The sequence below is a fragment of the Henckelia pumila genome, chromosome 3 (assembly GCF_033568475.1).
Source record: "Henckelia pumila isolate YLH828 chromosome 3, ASM3356847v2, whole genome shotgun sequence".
NCBI lineage: Eukaryota > Viridiplantae > Streptophyta > Magnoliopsida > Lamiales > Gesneriaceae > Henckelia > Henckelia pumila.
The window spans coordinates 173,954,652-173,975,513 of NC_133122.1; the positions used below are offsets into that span (position 1 = coordinate 173,954,652).

General features: G+C 31.2%; 2 protein-coding genes across 2 annotated transcripts; both read right to left on the reverse strand.

The window, feature by feature from the left end:
* Positions 1–3,315: 3,315 nt before the first annotated feature.
* On the reverse strand, positions 3,316–8,827 carry LOC140889502 (uncharacterized). Its single transcript, XM_073297219.1, has 10 exons — positions 8,687–8,827; positions 8,227–8,268; positions 7,929–8,066; positions 7,686–7,844; positions 6,705–6,796; positions 6,126–6,190; positions 4,310–4,347; positions 3,987–4,115; positions 3,712–3,899; positions 3,316–3,587 (listed from the first exon to the last, which is right to left on the reverse strand). Exons 2-10 carry the CDS (start codon positions 8,254–8,256, stop codon positions 3,581–3,583), a joined length of 846 nt encoding a protein of 281 aa, XP_073153320.1. The 5' UTR covers positions 8,257–8,268; positions 8,687–8,827; the 3' UTR covers positions 3,316–3,580.
* Positions 8,828–13,014: 4,187 nt separating this feature from the next.
* On the reverse strand, positions 13,015–18,529 carry LOC140890200 (uncharacterized). The gene is made up of 10 exons (XM_073297957.1): positions 18,389–18,529; positions 17,929–17,970; positions 17,631–17,768; positions 17,388–17,546; positions 16,408–16,499; positions 15,827–15,891; positions 14,009–14,046; positions 13,686–13,814; positions 13,411–13,598; positions 13,015–13,286 (listed from the first exon to the last, which is right to left on the reverse strand). The coding sequence occupies exons 2-10, from the start codon at positions 17,956–17,958 to the stop codon at positions 13,280–13,282; spliced, it is 846 nt and encodes a 281-aa protein (XP_073154058.1). The 5' UTR covers positions 17,959–17,970; positions 18,389–18,529; the 3' UTR covers positions 13,015–13,279.
* Between the last annotated feature and the right edge of the window lie 2,333 nt (positions 18,530–20,862).

Sequence of the window (20,862 nt, forward strand, 5' to 3'; positions counted from 1 at the left end):
TTTGTTATTTGTTTTAAATATATAGAAATAATATAAAATTTAAAGATATCTGAAATAAATAAAATAATATAATCAATCATTTAAATGTAATTTATGTTTTCAAATAACTTGGTATCGAAATTTGATTTAATTTTTATACGAGAAGGCCTATCGGATGAAATCTATGTTATTGTTATTGTACGTGATTAATAATTATTATAATGAATATATTCAAAATTTAAATATTATATTATTAATTCTAAAAAAGATATATTATATTATTATAAAAATATTTATATCATTTGATATAAAGTTAAGCTTTGCTGCAGAAATATTATATTCGATATCTTTTGTCATCAATTTGTTTTTTTTCAATTATATTCGATATCTTCAAATATTGTACCCTAAAGTTCAGATTTGGCATACCTCGGACAGCATCATATTTACACAAATTCTTCAATGTCTTGAAGTTTGCATGTCCCAACTTTTGATGTCATAAATCATGATCATTCTCTTTCCTGTGTTTGCAGACAATATCTTTTTCAAGTTGATATAAGTTATCCACATATCTTTTACGTGAAATAACACATGAATTATTTTTATCAAATACTTCACAAAGATTCTTATCAAATTTAACATAGAGATTATCATCACAAAGTTGGCTAATGCTAATAAGATTAGCGTTTAATCCTTCAACATGTAGAACATTGTGAAGATTGGGCAGTCCTTCGACATTCAAATTGTTTTTTCCAACAATCTTTCTATTTGTTCCTCCTCCATATGTCATTTTTCATTTATCCTGTTCAACATAGTCTAAGAGATACTTCTTCAACCCTGTCATGTGGCGTGAACTGCCACTGTCGAAGTACCAATGACCTGCAACATTAATATTCAAGGAAGTATAAACAACATTACAGTTGGATTTAGCTTTTGGTACCCAAAACTTTTTCTCAATTTTTTTTCTCCTGACAGTGTTCTGGTTCAGTGTTGGCAACACTAATGGCAACACTTGCCTGGTATTCCAGTACATATAGTCATACCTGAGCTTAAAACAATAAGGCTTGATGTGACCTTGCTTGTGACAGTAATGACAAACAAACCTACGCTTCTTTTCTTTGGTTCTCTGAACATGAGATTGTGCTTTTGATGGAATTGGTTTTTTCTTAGGAGTTGCACTTGGAACACTAGCAGAGTTACTGTTCTCCTTGACAAAAACAGCTTTTGACGACTCCCCTACTTCAAACTTCTTGTTCTCAAAGCCTAGACCAGCTCTGTCCCTCATCCCTCTAAGATAATCACCAAACTTTCTGGTAAGCAAGACTATGGATTCATCCCCTAAATCAAAATCATTGACATCCTGCGTCAATTCAACAAGTTCATCCTGTCAAAACACAAAAACCAGAATCACACTTAGTATCGTCAAGTGAATGTCTCTGATGCCACTTGTAAAGGTTTTGACAGTTTCGATTACCAGAAATACCAGAAATAAACTTCAGAGTAAGTGTTATCTCTCAGTGCTGTCAACACTTCAAGACATATGTTACGCCTTAAACGCATACAAATCTCGTGTTATGAGATTAATGTTTTTAATGCATTAACAAGTCTCATAATATTATGGTTTGATGATTACAAAACTCGGTTAATTGTTACTAACCATATAAAGTGAGATTTTACAGATTAGATTTATTGATGATTAAATTCTTGGAAGCTATTTTGAAGCTATACATGTATTTATAAAGTCTTGTATTGCTCATTGAATGGATGGAACATTGATTAAGAGATATGAAGAAAAAGACAAGAAGAAGCCAAAGTATGGAGCAACAACTTCCGAAAATTACTAGGCATTTTTTAGGCATTTAAATCCAATCTTCACCGGTCATAATATTTATGAGGAAGTTTTACATGTAATATCCAAATTTTAGAGCAATCCAACGGCTAGATATGGAGTTATGATTTTTTCACAAAAGTTGTGCAGTACCTATTTCTGCAGAACTTAAAGCGAAGGATGAAGAATCAAATTATGAAAATTACTGGACGTGCTTGAGACATCCAAATCAAATCTCCACCGATCAACATCAAGATCAGGATGTTTTCAAACTTATATCAAAATTTCATATCAATCCAACGGCTAGATATGGAGTTATGATTTTTCCACAAAGGTTGCACAGTACCTATTTCTGCAGAACATGAAGCAAATGATGAAGAATCAAATTCAAAAAGTAACTGGGAATGATTGAGACATCCAAATCAAATCTTCACCAATCCAATTCAGATTTAGGATGTTTTACAACCTCTGTCCAAATTTCAGAGCAATCCAATTAGGCTCGCAGAAACAGAACCCACAAACACATGTTGCAAGTTCACATTAATAAAAATGTTTAGATTTTATACTCAAAATTATATTTTTTGTACTCGATCTTGAACAATTAGTGCTCAAATATCTTGTATTTCTACCATATTTTCAATGTTTCGTACTTAATTTTATCCGAAAAAAATAATGTAGGCCCAAGGAGTGCAAACAAATTTTTTTTGACAAAGTACTAATTCTTAATTTGCTTTTGAATTTAAGGACAGTACATCAATTCACTCATGATTCATGAACTTATAAAGTCAGGTTGCTTTAATAAAGCTATTGGATTGGCCAAAAAAGCTGCTGCTGAGAATTTTTCTTGCTTACCTTAGTCAGGGAAAAAACATTAATAACCATTTAGTGTTATTGTACTTTACATTCTAGATTTCAACATGATTTTTAGTATACATCACTATGCAAAGTGCAAACAAAACTCCGAACAATTGTCACCATGGCATCATACAATCTCTATTAATTGAATTATATTAAATGATCCATAAATATTCGATTTTCAATCCTAACTATTTCAGTTTCAGGTTTGATATGGTTAGGTTTTAAATTTAATTTCAGATGTAAAATTAAAGTTGACATCAATTTGAATTTCAAATTAGTCTGACTAATAAAAATTAAAAAGTAAATGTGTTGTAACCGAACTGTGAATGAATCAAAAAGTTAGAGAAATATTATTTAGTAAGAAAAAAAGTAGAGATACAAATGTGCAGTGAATTATAAAGCTAGTTTAGGTACTATCTATTCCCCACCCCTCATTGTATCCCGACAAAATGCATTTCCTCAAAATATATGCAAGGAAATTGTGAAAATAATATTCTGTGCCGAGCTTTAAAATTGTGGTTGAGAAGCAATACTTCAAAAATAACCTATAGTTTTTGGGTTTTGATCTATCATTAATATGATACAAGTTGGTGGCATTCAAAATATTTGAGAACAATTCGTCAAATAACAAGAAAGGATTTCACCCACTCAAAAAAAACAAAACAAAAAAGGCTTTCACAAACATAACATAAATTTTACAATTAGGTTAAATCCAATATAATAGCATCTAAATACAATGCTTAATAACCACTCTCACCAATTTCATACTAGCACCTGCAACCCTATTTTGGACAACAGTAGAATTTAATATTTCAAACTCTCCTCAGCAGCACCAGAACCAACAGCAAGGCCACAATTCATATCAACAGAACCAACTGCGAAGCCAACTCAAAGATGATTTTTCCCATCACTTTCGGGTCAGGGGCTGGGGGAAAGAAAGAAAGAAAGGATTAAGAAAATACCACACAAGCAGTGCTGGAACATAAAAATGACTTGATCAATGACAACAATATAGGTGGATGGTACATTAATCACACACAAAGCAATACCTCATCTTCATCCCATCCTCATCCTCATCCTCATCATACTCATCCTCATCCTCACCCTTAACGCAAACAACGGCTCGAAACAGACGACACTCATCACTTCTACAGTCCCGTGCCCAGAATGTCATGCAGTAAGATGGAGGGAAAATAGCGTAGAGCTTCTCAACCTTTATGAGATTGAAATTCTTCTGCTGTTATTTGCCCAAAAATATGCAGAACAAAGTTAGAAAATATCCTACAATATCGGGGCTGCAAAATAGCTAAATAATACGTCTAACTTCTTTCTGATTGTAGATTTTTATGGCCAATTCCGCGTATTTTTTGACCCAGCCACAGCAGTTGGCATTCACCGCTGTCATCATTCCACAGTTCTTATACAAACAAGGGTCCAAATAGTCATCACATATCTGTCAACAAATTTAAATAAAGTTGAGTTTTTCACATTCAGCAATACAGATTGTTCCGCCAAGTAACAGATCCAATATGTTGGATCCAATTCACGAGTCAAAATTATGGGTCAAAAGAACAATATGATGGTAAGAAACTTGCAATAAGATACAAAGAATATTACCGCTGGAGTAAAAGGAAGAAATTTGCGTACCTTAAGATATGACAATTTATCTCCCATCACATGAAACACTGCAAAATTAGCACAGCAATGAATCTGAATCTAATTTCTTTTGTCAGTACTCGAGTTATATTCACAAATAATCAGATATTTTTTTCGCTGACAAAACAATAATTAATTTGTTTGCTTACAACTAAAATACAACAAGTATGCACAGATCTATACATATAAGGGGCATAATGTGTGCATATAATTTCAGTGAATAACAATAGAGTAATACCTCTGTGTCAATGATTTCAACAAAATATGATGCTAAGAAAGAAACGCACATGCATATATATACATGTGAATGCAGTGTGAGTGTGAGTGCGCGCATGTGTAACAACACGACTATTAGAATAATACATAAGGGATTTAGAGTTAGGATTTTTTGTTTACGACAGGAGAATATGGAAGCGAATGCTTTAGATGCCATGTTGAGCATTAAAGATTGATGCATTTTCTTCAAACAAATTAAATAATTACCATACATATTTGATGGTTTAATGCTCATATTACTCTAAACAAAGTGATCTTTGCATGAGGATTGAGCATCCAACAAATCAATCATACTTCCAAAAGTATTACTATCAGATTTAATTTCAAGAAGAAATTCTTGCACGTCATAATCTTATAGAAGAAAAGGGAAAAAAACCTCAGTGGTATTGACAAAATGATAGCACTCCAGTCTTTATTTGAAGTTAATTATCATATTACAACCTCAATTAAAAATCAAAAGCTGTATGATATTTCTCATTTTCTTTCCTTCGATGTTACGTTTGTGTCTTTGTTTCCCAGTGTGATGCATGTTTTTTTTAGAACACATGTAAAGGGCTTTTAAGAAATGAAGAGTGGCAGGGACATGTTTTTTTGAAAGTTTTATGCTGATGTTGTGTATGTACTAATTTGACTGATTTTGTGCACAAAGATCAAATCAAATACAAATTACAAATATGTGACTGGAATAGAAATTTTATTTTGCGAATAGAACATTCATCATGCAAAAGGGGTATGTCCTCATAAATGATTTTACATCATCAATTATTCAATCTTGATATCCGTCAACAAATATACAGTTTTGTTTTTTTTTTCCTATTTCATCCTCATGAAAAAAATATGTAAGCTTCGTAGCAATGCTAGATATACTTCATCAGGACTTTGTTATAATTTTTTTTCAAAATTTTCATCATCACTCACTCTTCATCAATTTAATAATTTTTTTGCTTTAATCAAAATTCAATGATGAGAAACCTATCTTTTCCATATGACAACATTTTTGTCGCAAACATGGTAATCATATAGTCATTCCCATGTCCAACATATTGGTTTTATACCAAACATTTAATATAGTTGAAATTCTATTCCATCAATAATCGATCATGAATACCAACAAGCACATGCTTTGATATTGTAACAAATAGTTTGCCAGTTGGTTTTAAAAATATTTCAGATCAACAAACCAGACAAAAAATGATGAATAATTTTATCTGTGAAGTCATATGGCATTTGATTAATTTAAATTATATTGCTATGCAAAGATTCAATTCTTAATCCAAAATATTGTAGTTTTCATGATTATTTAGTTTTTATCTGAGTTTGATCCATCACCAATAAGATACTGGTCCTATGGCATCGAAAAATTTGAGAACAATTCTATCAAACATAAGAAAGAGCTTCACACATATTCAAACGATACAGAACTAAAGGGATGAGCAGGATATAGCAGCACACTTAAAGTTCTTAATTACGCTGAAACTAGCAAATAAAAATTAAATGTAATGAAACACAAATATTCACTACAAATTCTTACTAGTAGGTGAGACAAGAATTACACCATCAGAACCAGCATCATAGCCATCTCCAAGGTCATTTTTACTGGTTTCACATATGAAAAAAGAAAAAGGAAAAAAAAGCTAGTAAGAAATGTTGTACAATCATGAAACTAATCTTAAAAATATAAACACATTTCAATTAAAAGAGAATTTTCATGGAACCAAGATACACCCTAAAGTTATAAAATAAAAGAGAGACCAATATATTTGTAAAAAGAAACATTTATTGAACATTTAGTCTTCAGTCATTAATAAAAAAAATGGTAGATCATGAAAATAGGATCGGTAGCACAATGAACACCCCAAAAATAGAGACTAAATAAAGGTGTTTCGATCAATCTGACAACACGGTTCTCATTAATAATATCTGGAAGCAAATAAAGTAAAACTTTATGATTATCAGGCCCAATTAATTACATAGCACCTTCATGAATAGATATAAATACCCTAACAACTAAGATAATCTTAAAGGTAGAAGTTAGAACATACAAATACTCAAATCAATGGCAAAGGAATACAGGAACATGTTAAAACGTAATTTCTAGATAAACTTGTACCATGTGTTAGAGGGCTGATCTTCGCCACTTTCACCGAGTTTTTGGAAATAATCGTCCACATGGTCAATCCGAATTGACATTTCATCATCATTCTAAAAGATAAGACAAAAATCAAACTTCATGCTTCTTCTTCTTCTTCTTTTTTTTTTTTTTTTGGATAAGAAACGATAATATATTATATATGTGAGAAATAATTACAAAAGGCGGACAAGAGATTCGCAAACGATAAAAGAAACGTCCGATAAAAAAAAAAGAAACCTTCAAGCTTCGTAGTCAATAACAAGTAATAATAAGGATAAAAGGCACAAATTTTTATGGCAAATTTATTCCTCTTTCGCCTATTTAAAATATACTCCAAATTTTACACTTCAAGGATGTTGACATTTATGTCACGCTCCATTTTAGGTTTCACTCCAGCTCAGAGCCTCAGACCATTGCAGCAGAACGCAACAGCCAGAAAATCGAGAAAAGATTTCAAGCATTCACTTAAATCCACCCTGACATAAGCATAGAACTCCATTTGGCAGGCTACATTTAGAACTTGCTAACCAGCATGCACCATATCTCTACTTTGTCTTCATAAAACCTCTCCCCCATTTCATATCTTATGGCTATGGACTTTGAGAGTTGAAAATTTAACAAAAAACAAAAAAATACACGCTACTATCATACAGTTAAAATGACCCAACAACCCGTAGTTAAAAAGCTAAAATCAACTAACTTGTACATCCAAACTTCTTCATGACAGATTGAGAATTTTATTTTGTTTAAGTTGATTTGAATCGGCGTGCCAAGCCTTTGTGCCTTTGCCGACGATGGAATTTTTAATACTGTTGACAAAAAGATTTGGTTTGACACGGATGCATCCAGACAGCACACCACACAAACCATCGAACATTCATATATACCAATAACAAAGATTACAAAAACTCTAATAAAATATGCACCAAAGTAACTAATACATCATGGCGAGGATGGTACCTTGATCTCACAAAGGTATACCTTCTCCTTCACTGCACAAACAACAGCCCGAAAAATATGGTGCTGATCGCTTACATCATCCTGTGCCCACAAAGTCATGTTGTAATATGTACCTATTCTGTTGAGCTTCACAACCTTCACGAGATGGAATTTCTTTTGCTGAAAAAAAAAAAAATTGCACAATAAGATTTTTATGTGCATTAAATAATCAGGGCTGCCAGTAGATCAAATAATTTGTCTAACTTTTTTCTTTTCGTAGAAGTCCAAGGCTAGATTGGAGTACTCGTCGACTTTAAATATTTTGGTGTTGATGTTCACATGTGTTCTACCAGCACCGACATCAATTTCGTGTGGGTCATACCCAAGATAATCATCACACCCCTGCCAGTGTCCGAGGAAATGGTGTCAGATATGAATAATACAGGACATACTGCAATTCCCAATCAATGAGTCCAATATTTTTAGATCCAATTCACGAGTCTATAAATTGCGGGTCAAAAAAAATAATACAAAGCTAGCAGCTAAGGATGAAACAACATACATTACGAAGCAGTGACAGATTATAGGCCATCAGATGAAAGCCCTGCACAAATTAAATTCGCAATTCAATTTATTTTATCACCTGCACAAATAGCAGAACTTTTTCCACAGAACAATGCCTAATTCATTTTAGCTTACAACAGAAACATACTACATATATACAAATAAATGTACATTGCTCAAAAAATAATAATAAATCTATACGTAAAGTGAGCAAGTGTGGGAACATAGAAGAAGATAATGATTCTGCCCACATTTTTTACAGAATACCAATTCTTCCTTGCACTAATCCAGAAAATTGTAAAACCTCCCTGTAGAGAATGAGAGCCCAAAACAACAGCTAAACAAAAAACTGAGACCAGAACCCTAACCACCCGCGCCCTGATCCTTCCGGCAACCATCGACGCCGCTCTCATCCAATATGGAACTTGTAAAGTAAGCATCATCTAAAAATTGATTACCTTGAATAAAATCGTGATCGCTCTTTCGGATGCTTTTCTTCTCCTCTCCTCTCCTCTCCGCGTCGCTTTATAAATCCTTCGCTCTTTGGTTCGTCTCCTTTTGGATGAAAGACAATTTATACGAGAAGGCCTATCGGATGAAATCTATGTTATTGTTAATTGTACGTGATTAATAATTAGAATTCGTTTATATATGTGTTTGACTAATTATTTAATCTAATATAATCAATATATTCAAATTTTAAATATTATATTATTATTATAAAAATATTTATATCATTTGGTACAAAACTAAGCTCAGCTGCAGAAATATTATATTCGATATATTTCGTCATCAATTTGTTTTTTTTTTCAATTATATTCGATATTTTCAAATATTATTTAAAAAAATTAAAATCATATATTATTTTATCAATTAAAATTTTAAAAAATAAATTAATATTTTTTTAAAATATAAATTATAGTATTTACTATAAAAAAAAATTTAATTATAATTTTAAACATGTTAAAAATATTTGCATTAAATTAAGACGACGACGACGACAATAACAATAATAATCTCTTTACGAACAATCAATATATCGTAAATTCACGATGAAGCTCTACACTAACAAATTGAAAAACATAATATCATATACAAATGCATGTTAAAAGATATTTAATAATTTGGAGAATAATGAGAACAAAAAATATAAATGTAACATAAAAAAAAAGCATAACCAAAATTAAATAAAATGATATAATACAACTTAAATGTAGTGTATGTCTTTCGAAGACATCATAATCAAATTTGAATTTTAAGAAAGAAATTAAAAAATTTCACGTTTTCTGTTACTTGTTTATTTGTTATTTATTTTAAATATATAGGAATAATATAAAATTTAAAGATGCCTGAAATAAATAAAATAATATAATCAACCATTTAAATTTAATTTATGTTTTCAAATAACGTTGTATCAAAATTTGATTTAATTTTTTTTAAAAAAAAACTTCTTATTTTTTTTAATTATGTATTTATTTGTTATTTGTTTTAAATATATAGAAATAATATAAAATTTAAAGATATCTGAAATAAATAAAATAATATAATCAATCATTTAAATGTAATTTATGTTTTCAAATAACTTGGTATCGAAATTTGATTTAATTTTTATACGAGAAGGCCTATCGGATGAAATCTATGTTATTGTTATTGTACGTGATTAATAATTATAATGAATATATTCAAAATTTAAATATTATATTATTAATTCTAAAAAAGATATATTATATTATTATAAAAATATTTATATCATTTGATATAAAGTTAAGCTTTGCTGCAGAAATATTATATTCGATATCTTTTGTCATCAATTTGTTTTTTTTCAATTATATTCGATATCTTCAAATATTGTACCCTAAAGTTCAGATTTGGCATACCTCGGACAGCATCATATTTACACAAATTCTTCAATGTCTTGAAGTTTGCATGTCCCAACTTTTGATGTCATAAATCATGATCATTCTCTTTCCTGTGTTTGCAGACAATATCTTTTTCAAGTTGATATAAGTTATCCACATATCTTTTACGTGAAATAACACATGAATTATTTTTATCAAATACTTCACAAAGATTCTTATCAAATTTAACATAGAGATTATCATCACAAAGTTGGCTAATGCTAATAAGATTAGCGTTTAATCCTTCAACATGTAGAACATTGTGAAGATTGGGCAGTCCTTCGACATTCAAATTGTTTTTTCCAACAATCTTTCTATTTGTTCCTCCTCCATATGTCATTTTTCATTTATCCTGTTCAACATAGTCTAAGAGATACTTCTTCAACCCTGTCATGTGGCGTGAACTGCCACTGTCGAAGTACCAATGACCTGCAACATTAATATTCAAGGAAGTATAAACAACATTACAGTTGGATTTAGCTTTTGGTACCCAAAACTTTTTCTCAATTTTTTTTCTCCTGACAGTGTTCTGGTTCAGTGTTGGCAACACTAATGGCAACACTTGCCTGGTATTCCAGTACATATAGTCATACCTGAGCTTAAAACAATAAGGCTTGATGTGACCTTGCTTGTGACAGTAATGACAAACAAACCTACGCTTCTTTTCTTTGGTTCTCTGAACATGAGATTGTGCTTTTGATGGAATTGGTTTTTTCTTAGGAGTTGCACTTGGAACACTAGCAGAGTTACTGTTCTCCTTGACAAAAACAGCTTTTGACGACTCCCCTACTTCAAACTTCTTGTTCTCAAAGCCTAGACCAGCTCTGTCCCTCATCCCTCTAAGATAATCACCAAACTTTCTGGTAAGCAAGACTATGGATTCATCCCCTAAATCAAAATCATTGACATCCTGCGTCAATTCAACAAGTTCATCCTGTCAAAACACAAAAACCAGAATCACACTTAGTATCGTCAAGTGAATGTCTCTGATGCCACTTGTAAAGGTTTTGACAGTTTCGATTACCAGAAATACCAGAAATAAACTTCAGAGTAAGTGTTATCTCTCAGTGCTGTCAACACTTCAAGACATATGTTACGCCTTAAACGCATACAAATCTCGTGTTATGAGATTAATGTTTTTAATGCATTAACAAGTCTCATAATATTATGTTTTGATGATTACAAAACTCGGTTAATTGTTACTAACCATATAAAGTGAGATTTTACAGATTAGATTTATTGATGATTAAATTCTTGGAAGCTATTTTGAAGCTATACATGTATTTATAAAGTCTTGTATTGCTCATTGAATGGATGGAACATTGATTAAGAGATATGAAGAAAAAGACAAGAAGAAGCCAAAGTATGGAGCAACAACTTCCGAAAATTACTAGGCATTTTTTAGGCATTTAAATCCAATCTTCACCGGTCATAATATTTATGAGGAAGTTTTACATGTAATATCCAAATTTTAGAGCAATCCAACGGCTAGATATGGAGTTATGATTTTTTCACAAAAGTTGTGCAGTACCTATTTCTGCAGAACTTAAAGCGAAGGATGAAGAATCAAATTATGAAAATTACTGGACGTGCTTGAGACATCCAAATCAAATCTCCACCGATCAACATCAAGATCAGGATGTTTTCAAACTTATATCAAAATTTCATATCAATCCAACGGCTAGATATGGAGTTATGATTTTTCCACAAAGGTTGCACAGTACCTATTTCTGCAGAACATGAAGCAAATGATGAAGAATCAAATTCAAAAAGTAACTGGGAATGATTGAGACATCCAAATCAAATCTTCACCAATCCAATTCAGATTTAGGATGTTTTACAACCTCTGTCCAAATTTCAGAGCAATCCAATTAGGCTCGCAGAAACAGAACCCACAAACACATGTTGCAAGTTCACATTAATAAAAATGTTTAGATTTTATACTCAAAATTATATTTTTTGTACTCGATCTTGAACAATTAGTGCTCAAATATCTTGTATTTCTACCATATTTTCAATGTTTCGTACTTAATTTTATCCGAAAAAAATAATGTAGGCCCAAGGAGTGCAAACAAATTTTTTTTGACAAAGTACTAATTCTTAATTTGCTTTTGAATTTAAGGACAGTACATCAATTCACTCATGATTCATGAACTTATAAAGTCAGGTTGCTTTAATAAAGCTATTGGATTGGCCAAAAAAGCTGCTGCTGAGAATTTTTCTTGCTTACCTTAGTCAGGAAAAAACATTAATAACCATTTAGTGTTATTGTACTTTACATTCTAGATTTCAACATGATTTTTAGTATACATCACTATGCAAAGTGCAAACAAAACTCCGAACAATTGTCACCATGGCATCATACAATCTCTATTAATTGAATTATATTAAATGATCCATAAATATTCGATTTTCAATCCTAACTATTTCAGTTTCAGGTTTGATATGGTTAGGTTTTAAATTTAATTTCAGATGTAAAATTAAAGTTGACATCAATTTGAATTTCAAATTAGTCTGACTAATAAAAATTAAAAAGTAAATGTGTTGTAACCGAACTGTGAATGAATCAAAAAGTTAGAGAAATATTATTTAGTAAGAAAAAAAGTAGAGATACAAATGTGCAGTGAATTATAAAGCTAGTTTAGGTACTATCTATTCCCCACCCCTCATTGTATCCCGACAAAATGCATTTCCTCAAAATATATGCAAGGAAATTGTGAAAATAATATTCTGTGCCGAGCTTTAAAATTGTGGTTGAGAAGCAATACTTCAAAAATAACCTATAGTTTTTGGGTTTTGATCTATCATTAATATGATACAAGTTGGTGGCATTCAAAATATTTGAGAACAATTCGTCAAATAACAAGAAAGGATTTCACCCACTCAAAAAAAACAAAACAAAAAAGGCTTTCACAAACATAACATAAATTTTACAATTAGGTTAAATCCAATATAATAGCATCTAAATACAATGCTTAATAACCACTCTCACCAATTTCATACTAGCACCTGCAACCCTATTTTGGACAACAGTAGAATTTAATATTTCAAACTCTCCTCAGCAGCACCAGAACCAACAGCAAGGCCACAATTCATATCAACAGAACCAACTGCGAAGCCAACTCAAAGATGATTTTTCCCATCACTTTCGGGTCAGGGGCTGGGGGAAAGAAAGAAAGAAAGGATTAAGAAAATACCACACAAGCAGTGCTGGAACATAAAAATGACTTGATCAATGACAACAATATAGGTGGATGGTACATTAATCACACACAAAGCAATACCTCATCTTCATCCCATCCTCATCCTCATCCTCATCATACTCATCCTCATCCTCACCCTTAACGCAAACAACGGCTCGAAACAGACGACACTCATCACTTCTACAGTCCCGTGCCCAGAATGTCATGCAGTAAGATGGAGGGAAAATAGCGTAGAGCTTCTCAACCTTTATGAGATTGAAATTCTTCTGCTGTTATTTGCCCAAAAATATGCAGAACAAAGTTAGAAAATATCCTACAATATCGGGGCTGCAAAATAGCTAAATAATACGTCTAACTTCTTTCTGATTGTAGATTTTTATGGCCAATTCCGCGTATTTTTTGACCCAGCCACAGCAGTTGGCATTCACCGCTGTCATCATTCCACAGTTCTTATACAAACAAGGGTCCAAATAGTCATCACATATCTGTCAACAAATTTAAATAAAGTTGAGTTTTTCACATTCAGCAATACAGATTGTTCCGCCAAGTAACAGATCCAATATGTTGGATCCAATTCACGAGTCAAAATTATGGGTCAAAAGAACAATATGATGGTAAGAAACTTGCAATAAGATACAAAGAATATTACCGCTGGAGTAAAAGGAAGAAATTTGCGTACCTTAAGATATGACAATTTATCTCCCATCACATGAAACACTGCAAAATTAGCACAGCAATGAATCTGAATCTAATTTCTTTTGTCAGTACTCGAGTTATATTCACAAATAATCAGATATTTTTTTCGCTGACAAAACAATAATTAATTTGTTTGCTTACAACTAAAATACAACAAGTATGCACAGATCTATACATATAAGGGGCATAATGTGTGCATATAATTTCAGTGAATAACAATAGAGTAATACCTCTGTGTCAATGATTTCAACAAAATATGATGCTAAGAAAGAAACGCACATGCATATATATACATGTGAATGCAGTGTGAGTGTGAGTGCGCGCATGTGTAACAACACGACTATTAGAATAATACATAAGGGATTTAGAGTTAGGATTTTTTGTTTACGACAGGAGAATATGGAAGCGAATGCTTTAGATGCCATGTTGAGCATTAAAGATTGATGCATTTTCTTCAAACAAATTAAATAATTACCATACATATTTGATGGTTTAATGCTCATATTACTCTAAACAAAGTGATCTTTGCATGAGGATTGAGCATCCAACAAATCAATCATACTTCCAAAAGTATTACTATCAGATTTAATTTCAAGAAGAAATTCTTGCACGTCATAATCTTATAGAAGAAAAGGGAAAAAAACCTCAGTGGTATTGACAAAATGATAGCACTCCAGTCTTTATTTGAAGTTAATTATCATATTACAACCTCAATTAAAAATCAAAAGCTGTATGATATTTCTCATTTTCTTTCCTTCGATGTTACGTTTGTGTCTTTGTTTCCCAGTGTGATGCATGTTTTTTTTAGAACACATGTAAAGGGCTTTTAAGAAATGAAGAGTGGCAGGGACATGTTTTTTTGAAAGTTTTATGCTGATGTTGTGTATGTACTAATTTGACTGATTTTGTGCACAAAGATCAAATCAAATACAAATTACAAATATGTGACTGGAATAGAAATTTTATTTTGCGAATAGAACATTCATCATGCAAAAGGGGTATGTCCTCATAAATGATTTTACATCATCAATTATTCAATCTTGATATCCGTCAACAAATATACAGTTTTGTTTTTTTTTTCCTATTTCATCCTCATGAAAAAAATATGTAAGCTTCGTAGCAATGCTAGATATACTTCATCAGGACTTTGTTATAATTTTTTTTCAAAATTTTCATCATCACTCACTCTTCATCAATTTAATAATTTTTTTGCTTTAATCAAAATTCAATGATGAGAAACCTATCTTTTCCATATGACAACATTTTTGTCGCAAACATGGTAATCATATAGTCATTCCCATGTCCAACATATTGGTTTTATACCAAACATTTAATATAGTTGAAATTCTATTCCATCAATAATCGATCATGAATACCAACAAGCACATGCTTTGATATTGTAACAAATAGTTTGCCAGTTGGTTTTAAAAATATTTCAGATCAACAAACCAGACAAAAAATGATGAATAATTTTATCTGTGAAGTCATATGGCATTTGATTAATTTAAATTATATTGCTATGCAAAGATTCAATTCTTAATCCAAAATATTGTAGTTTTCATGATTATTTAGTTTTTATCTGAGTTTGATCCATCACCAATAAGATACTGGTCCTATGGCATCGAAAAATTTGAGAACAATTCTATCAAACATAAGAAAGAGCTTCACACACATATTCAAACGATACAGAACTAAAGGGATGAGCAGGATATAGCAGCACACTTAAAGTTCTTAATTACGCTGAAACTAGCAAATAAAAATTAAATGTAATGAAACACAAATATTCACTACAAATTCTTACTAGTAGGTGAGACAAGAATTACACCATCAGAACCAGCATCATAGCCATCTCCAAGGTCATTTTTACTGGTTTCACATATGAAAAAAGAAAAAGGAAAAAAAAGCTAGTAAGAAATGTTGTACAATCATGAAACTAATCTTAAAAATATAAACACATTTCAATTAAAAGAGAATTTTCATGGAACCAAGATACACCCTAAAGTTATAAAATAAAAGAGAGAGACCAATATATTTGTAAAAAGAAACATTTATTGAACATTTAGTCTTCAGTCATTAATAAAAAAAATGGTAGATCATGAAAATAGGATCGGTAGCACAATGAACACCCCAAAAATAGAGACTAAATAAAGGTGTTTCGATCAATCTGACAACACGGTTCTCATTAATAATATCTGGAAGCAAATAAAGTAAAACTTTATGATTATCAGGCCCAATTAATTACATAGCACCTTCATGAATAGATATAAATACCCTAACAACTAAGATAATCTTAAAGGTAGAAGTTAGAACATACAAATACTCAAATCAATGGCAAAGGAATACAGGAACATGTTAAAACGTAATTTCTAGATAAACTTGTACCATGTGTTAGAGGGCTGATCTTCGCCACTTTCACCGAGTTTTTGGAAATAATCGTCCACATGGTCAATCCGAATTGACATTTCATCATCATTCTAAAAGATAAGACAAAAATCAAACTTCATGCTTCTTCTTCTTCTTCTTTTTTTTTTTTTTTTGATAAGAAACGATAATATATTATATATGTGAGAAATAATTACAAAAGGCGGACAAGAGATTCGCAAACGATAAAAGAAACGTCCGATAAAAAAAAAAGAAACCTTCAAGCTTCGTAGTCAATAACAAGTAATAATAAGGATAAAAGGCACAAATTTTTATGGCAAATTTATTCCTCTTTCGCCTATTTAAAATATACTCCAAATTTTACACTTCAAGGATGTTGACATTTATGTCACGCTCCATTTTAGGTTTCACTCCAGCTCAGAGCCTCAGACCATTGCAGCAGAACGCAACAGCCAGAAAATCGAGAAAAGATTTCAAGCATTCACTTAAATCCACCCTGACATAAGCATAGAACTCCATTTGGCAGGCTACATTTAGAACTTGCTAACCAGCATGCACCATATCTCTACTTTGTCTTCATAAAACCTCTCCCCCATTTCATATCTTATGGCTATGGACTTTGAGAGTTGAAAATTTAACAAAAAACAAAAAAATACACGCTACTATCATACAGTTAAAATGACCCAACAACCCGTAGTTAAAAAGCTAAAATCAACTAACTTGTACATCCAAACTTCTTCATGACAGATTGAGAATTTTATTTTGTTTAAGTTGATTTGAATCGGCGTGCCAAGCCTTTGTGCCTTTGCCGACGATGGAATTTTTAATACTGTTGACAAAAAGATTTGGTTTGACACGGATGCATCCAGACAGCACACCACACAAACCATCGAACATTCATATATACCAATAACAAAGATTACAAAAACTCTAATAAAATATGCACCAAAGTAACTAATACATCATGGCGAGGATGGTACCTTGATCTCACAAAGGTATACCTTCTCCTTCACTGCACAAACAACAGCCCGAAAAATATGGTGCTGATCGCTTACATCATCCTGTGCCCACAAAGTCATGTTGTAATATGTACCTATTCTGTTGAGCTTCACAACCTTCACGAGATGGAATTTCTTTTGCTGAAAAAAAAAAAAATTGCACAATAAGATTTTTATGTGCATTAAATAATCAGGGCTGCCAGTAGATCAAATAATTTGTCTAACTTTTTTCTTTTCGTAGAAGTCCAAGGCTAGATTGGAGTACTCGTCGACTTTAAATATTTTGGTGTTGATGTTCACATGTGTTCTACCAGCACCGACATCAATTTCGTGTGGGTCATACCCAAGATAATCATCACACCCCTGCCAGTGTCCGAGGAAATGGTGTCAGATATGAATAATACAGGACATACTGCAATTCCCAATCAATGAGTCCAATATTTTTAGATCCAATTCACGAGTCTATAAATTGCGGGTCAAAAAAAATAATACAAAGCTAGCAGCTAAGGATGAAACAACATACATTACGAAGCAGTGACAGATTATAGGCCATCAGATGAAAGCCCTGCACAAATTAAATTCGCAATTCAATTTATTTTATCACCTGCACAAATAGCAGAACTTTTTCCACAGAACAATGCCTAATTCATTTTAGCTTACAACAGAAACATACTACATATATACAAATAAATGTACATTGCTCAAAAAATAATAATAAATCTATACGTAAAGTGAGCAAGTGTGGGAACATAGAAGAAGATAATGATTCTGCCCACATTTTTTACAGAATACCAATTCTTCCTTGCACTAATCCAGAAAATTGTAAAACCTCCCTGTAGAGAATGAGAGCCCAAAACAACAGCTAAACAAAAAACTGAGACCAGAACCCTAACCACCCGCGCCCTGATCCTTCCGGCAACCATCGACGCCGCTCTCATCCAATATGGAACTTGTAAAGTAAGCATCATCTAAAAATTGATTACCTTGAATAAAATCGTGATCGCTCTTTCGGATGCTTTTCTTCTCCTCTCCTCTCCTCTCCGCGTCGCTTTATAAATCCTTCGCTCTTTGGTTCGTCTCCTTTTGGATGAAAGACAATTTATACGAGAAGGCCTATCGGATGAAATCTATGTTATTGTTAATTGTACGTGATTAATAATTAGAATTCGTTTATATATGTGTTTGACTAATTATTTAATCTAATATAATCAATATATTCAAATTTTAAATATTATATTATTATTATAAAAATATTTATATCATTTGGTACAAAACTAAGCTCAGCTGCAGAAATATTATATTCGATATATTTCGTCATCAATTTGTTTTTTTTTCAATTATATTCGATATTTTCAAATATTATTTAAAAAAATTAAAATCATATATTATTTTATCAATTAAAATTTTAAAAAATAAATTAATATTTTTTTAAAATATAAATTATAGTATTTACTATAAAAAAAAATTTAATTATAATTTTAAACATGTTAAAAATATTTGCATTAAATTAAGACGACGACGACGACAATAACAATAATAATCTCTTTACGAACAATCAATATATCGTAAATTCACGATGAAGCTCTACACTAACAAATTGAAAAACATAATATCATATACAAATGCATGTTAAAAGATATTTAATAATTTGGAGAATAATGAGAACAAAAAATATAAATGTAACATAAAAAAAAGCATAACCAAAATTAAATAAAATGATATAATACAACTTAAATGTAGTGTATGTCTTTCGAAGACATCATAATCAAATTTGAATTTTAAGAAAGAAATTAAAAAATTTCACGTTTTTTGTTACTTGTTTATTTGTTATTTATTTTAAATATATAGGAATAATATAAAATTTAAAGATGCCTGAAATAAATAAAATAATATAATCAACCATTTAAATTTAATTTATGTTTTCAAATAACGTTGTATCAAAATTTGATTTAATTTTTTTTTTAAAAAAAACTTCTTATTTTTTTTAATTATGTATTTATTTGTTATTTGTTTTAAATATATAGAAATAATATAAAATTTAAAGATATCTGAAATAAATAAAATAATATAATCAATCATTTAAATGTAATTTATGTTTTCAAATAACTTGGTATCGAAATTTGATTTAATTTTTATACGAGAAGGCCTATCGGATGAAATCTATGTTATTGTTATTGTACGTGATTAATAATTATTATAATGAATATATTCAAAATTTAAATATTATATTATTAATTCTAAAAAAGATATATTATATTATTATAAAAATATTTATATCATTTGATATAAAGTTAAGCTTTGCTGCAGAAATATTATATTCGATATCTTTTGTCATCAATTTGTTTTTTTTCAATTATATTCGATATCTTCAAATATTGTACCCTAAAGTTCAGATTTGGCATACCTCGGACAGCATCATATTTACACAAATTCTTCAATGTCTTGAAGTTTGCATGTCCCAACTTTTGATGTCATAAATCATGATCATTCTCTTTCCTGTGTTTGCAGACAATATCTTTTTCAAGTTGATATAAGTTATCCACATATCTTTTACGTGAAATAACACATGAATTATTTTTATCAAATACTTCACAAAGATTCTTATCAAATTTAACATAGAGATTATCATCACAAAGTTGGCTAATGCTAATAAGATTAGCGTTTAATCCTTCAACATGTAGAACATTGTGAAGATTGGGCAGTCCTTCGACATTCAAATTGTTTTTTCCAACAATCTTTCTATTTGTTCCTCCTCCATATGTCATTTTTCATTTATCCTGTTCAACATAGTCTAAGAGATACTTCTTCAACCCTGTCATGTGGCGTGAACTGCCACTGTCGAAGTACCAATGACCTGCAACATTAATATTCAAGGAAGTATAAACAACATTACAGTTGGATTTAGCTTTTGGTACCCAAAACTTTTTCTCAATTTTTTTTCTCCTGACAGTGTTCTGGTTCAGTGTTGGCAACACTAATGGCAACACTTGCCTGGTATTCCAGTACATATAGTCATACCTGAGCTTAAAACAATAAGGCTTGATGTGACCTTGCTTGTGACAGTAATGACAAACAAACCTACGCTTCTTTTCTTTGGTTCTCTGAACATGAGATTGTGCTTTTGATGGAATTGGTTTTTTCTTAGGAGTTGCACTTGGAACACTAGCAGAGTTACTGTTCTCCTTGACAAAAACAGCTTTTGACGACTCCCCTACTTCAAACTTCTTGTTCTCAAAGCCTAGACCAGCTCTGTCCCTCATCCCTCTAAGATAATCACCAAACTTTCTGGTAAGCAAGACTATGGATTCATCCCCTAAATCAAAATCATTGACATCCTGCGTCAATTCAACAAGTTCATCCTGTCAAAACACAAAAACCAGAATCACACTTAGTATCGTCAAGTGAATGTCTCTGATGCCACTTGTAAAGGTTTTGACAGTTTCGATTACCAGAAATA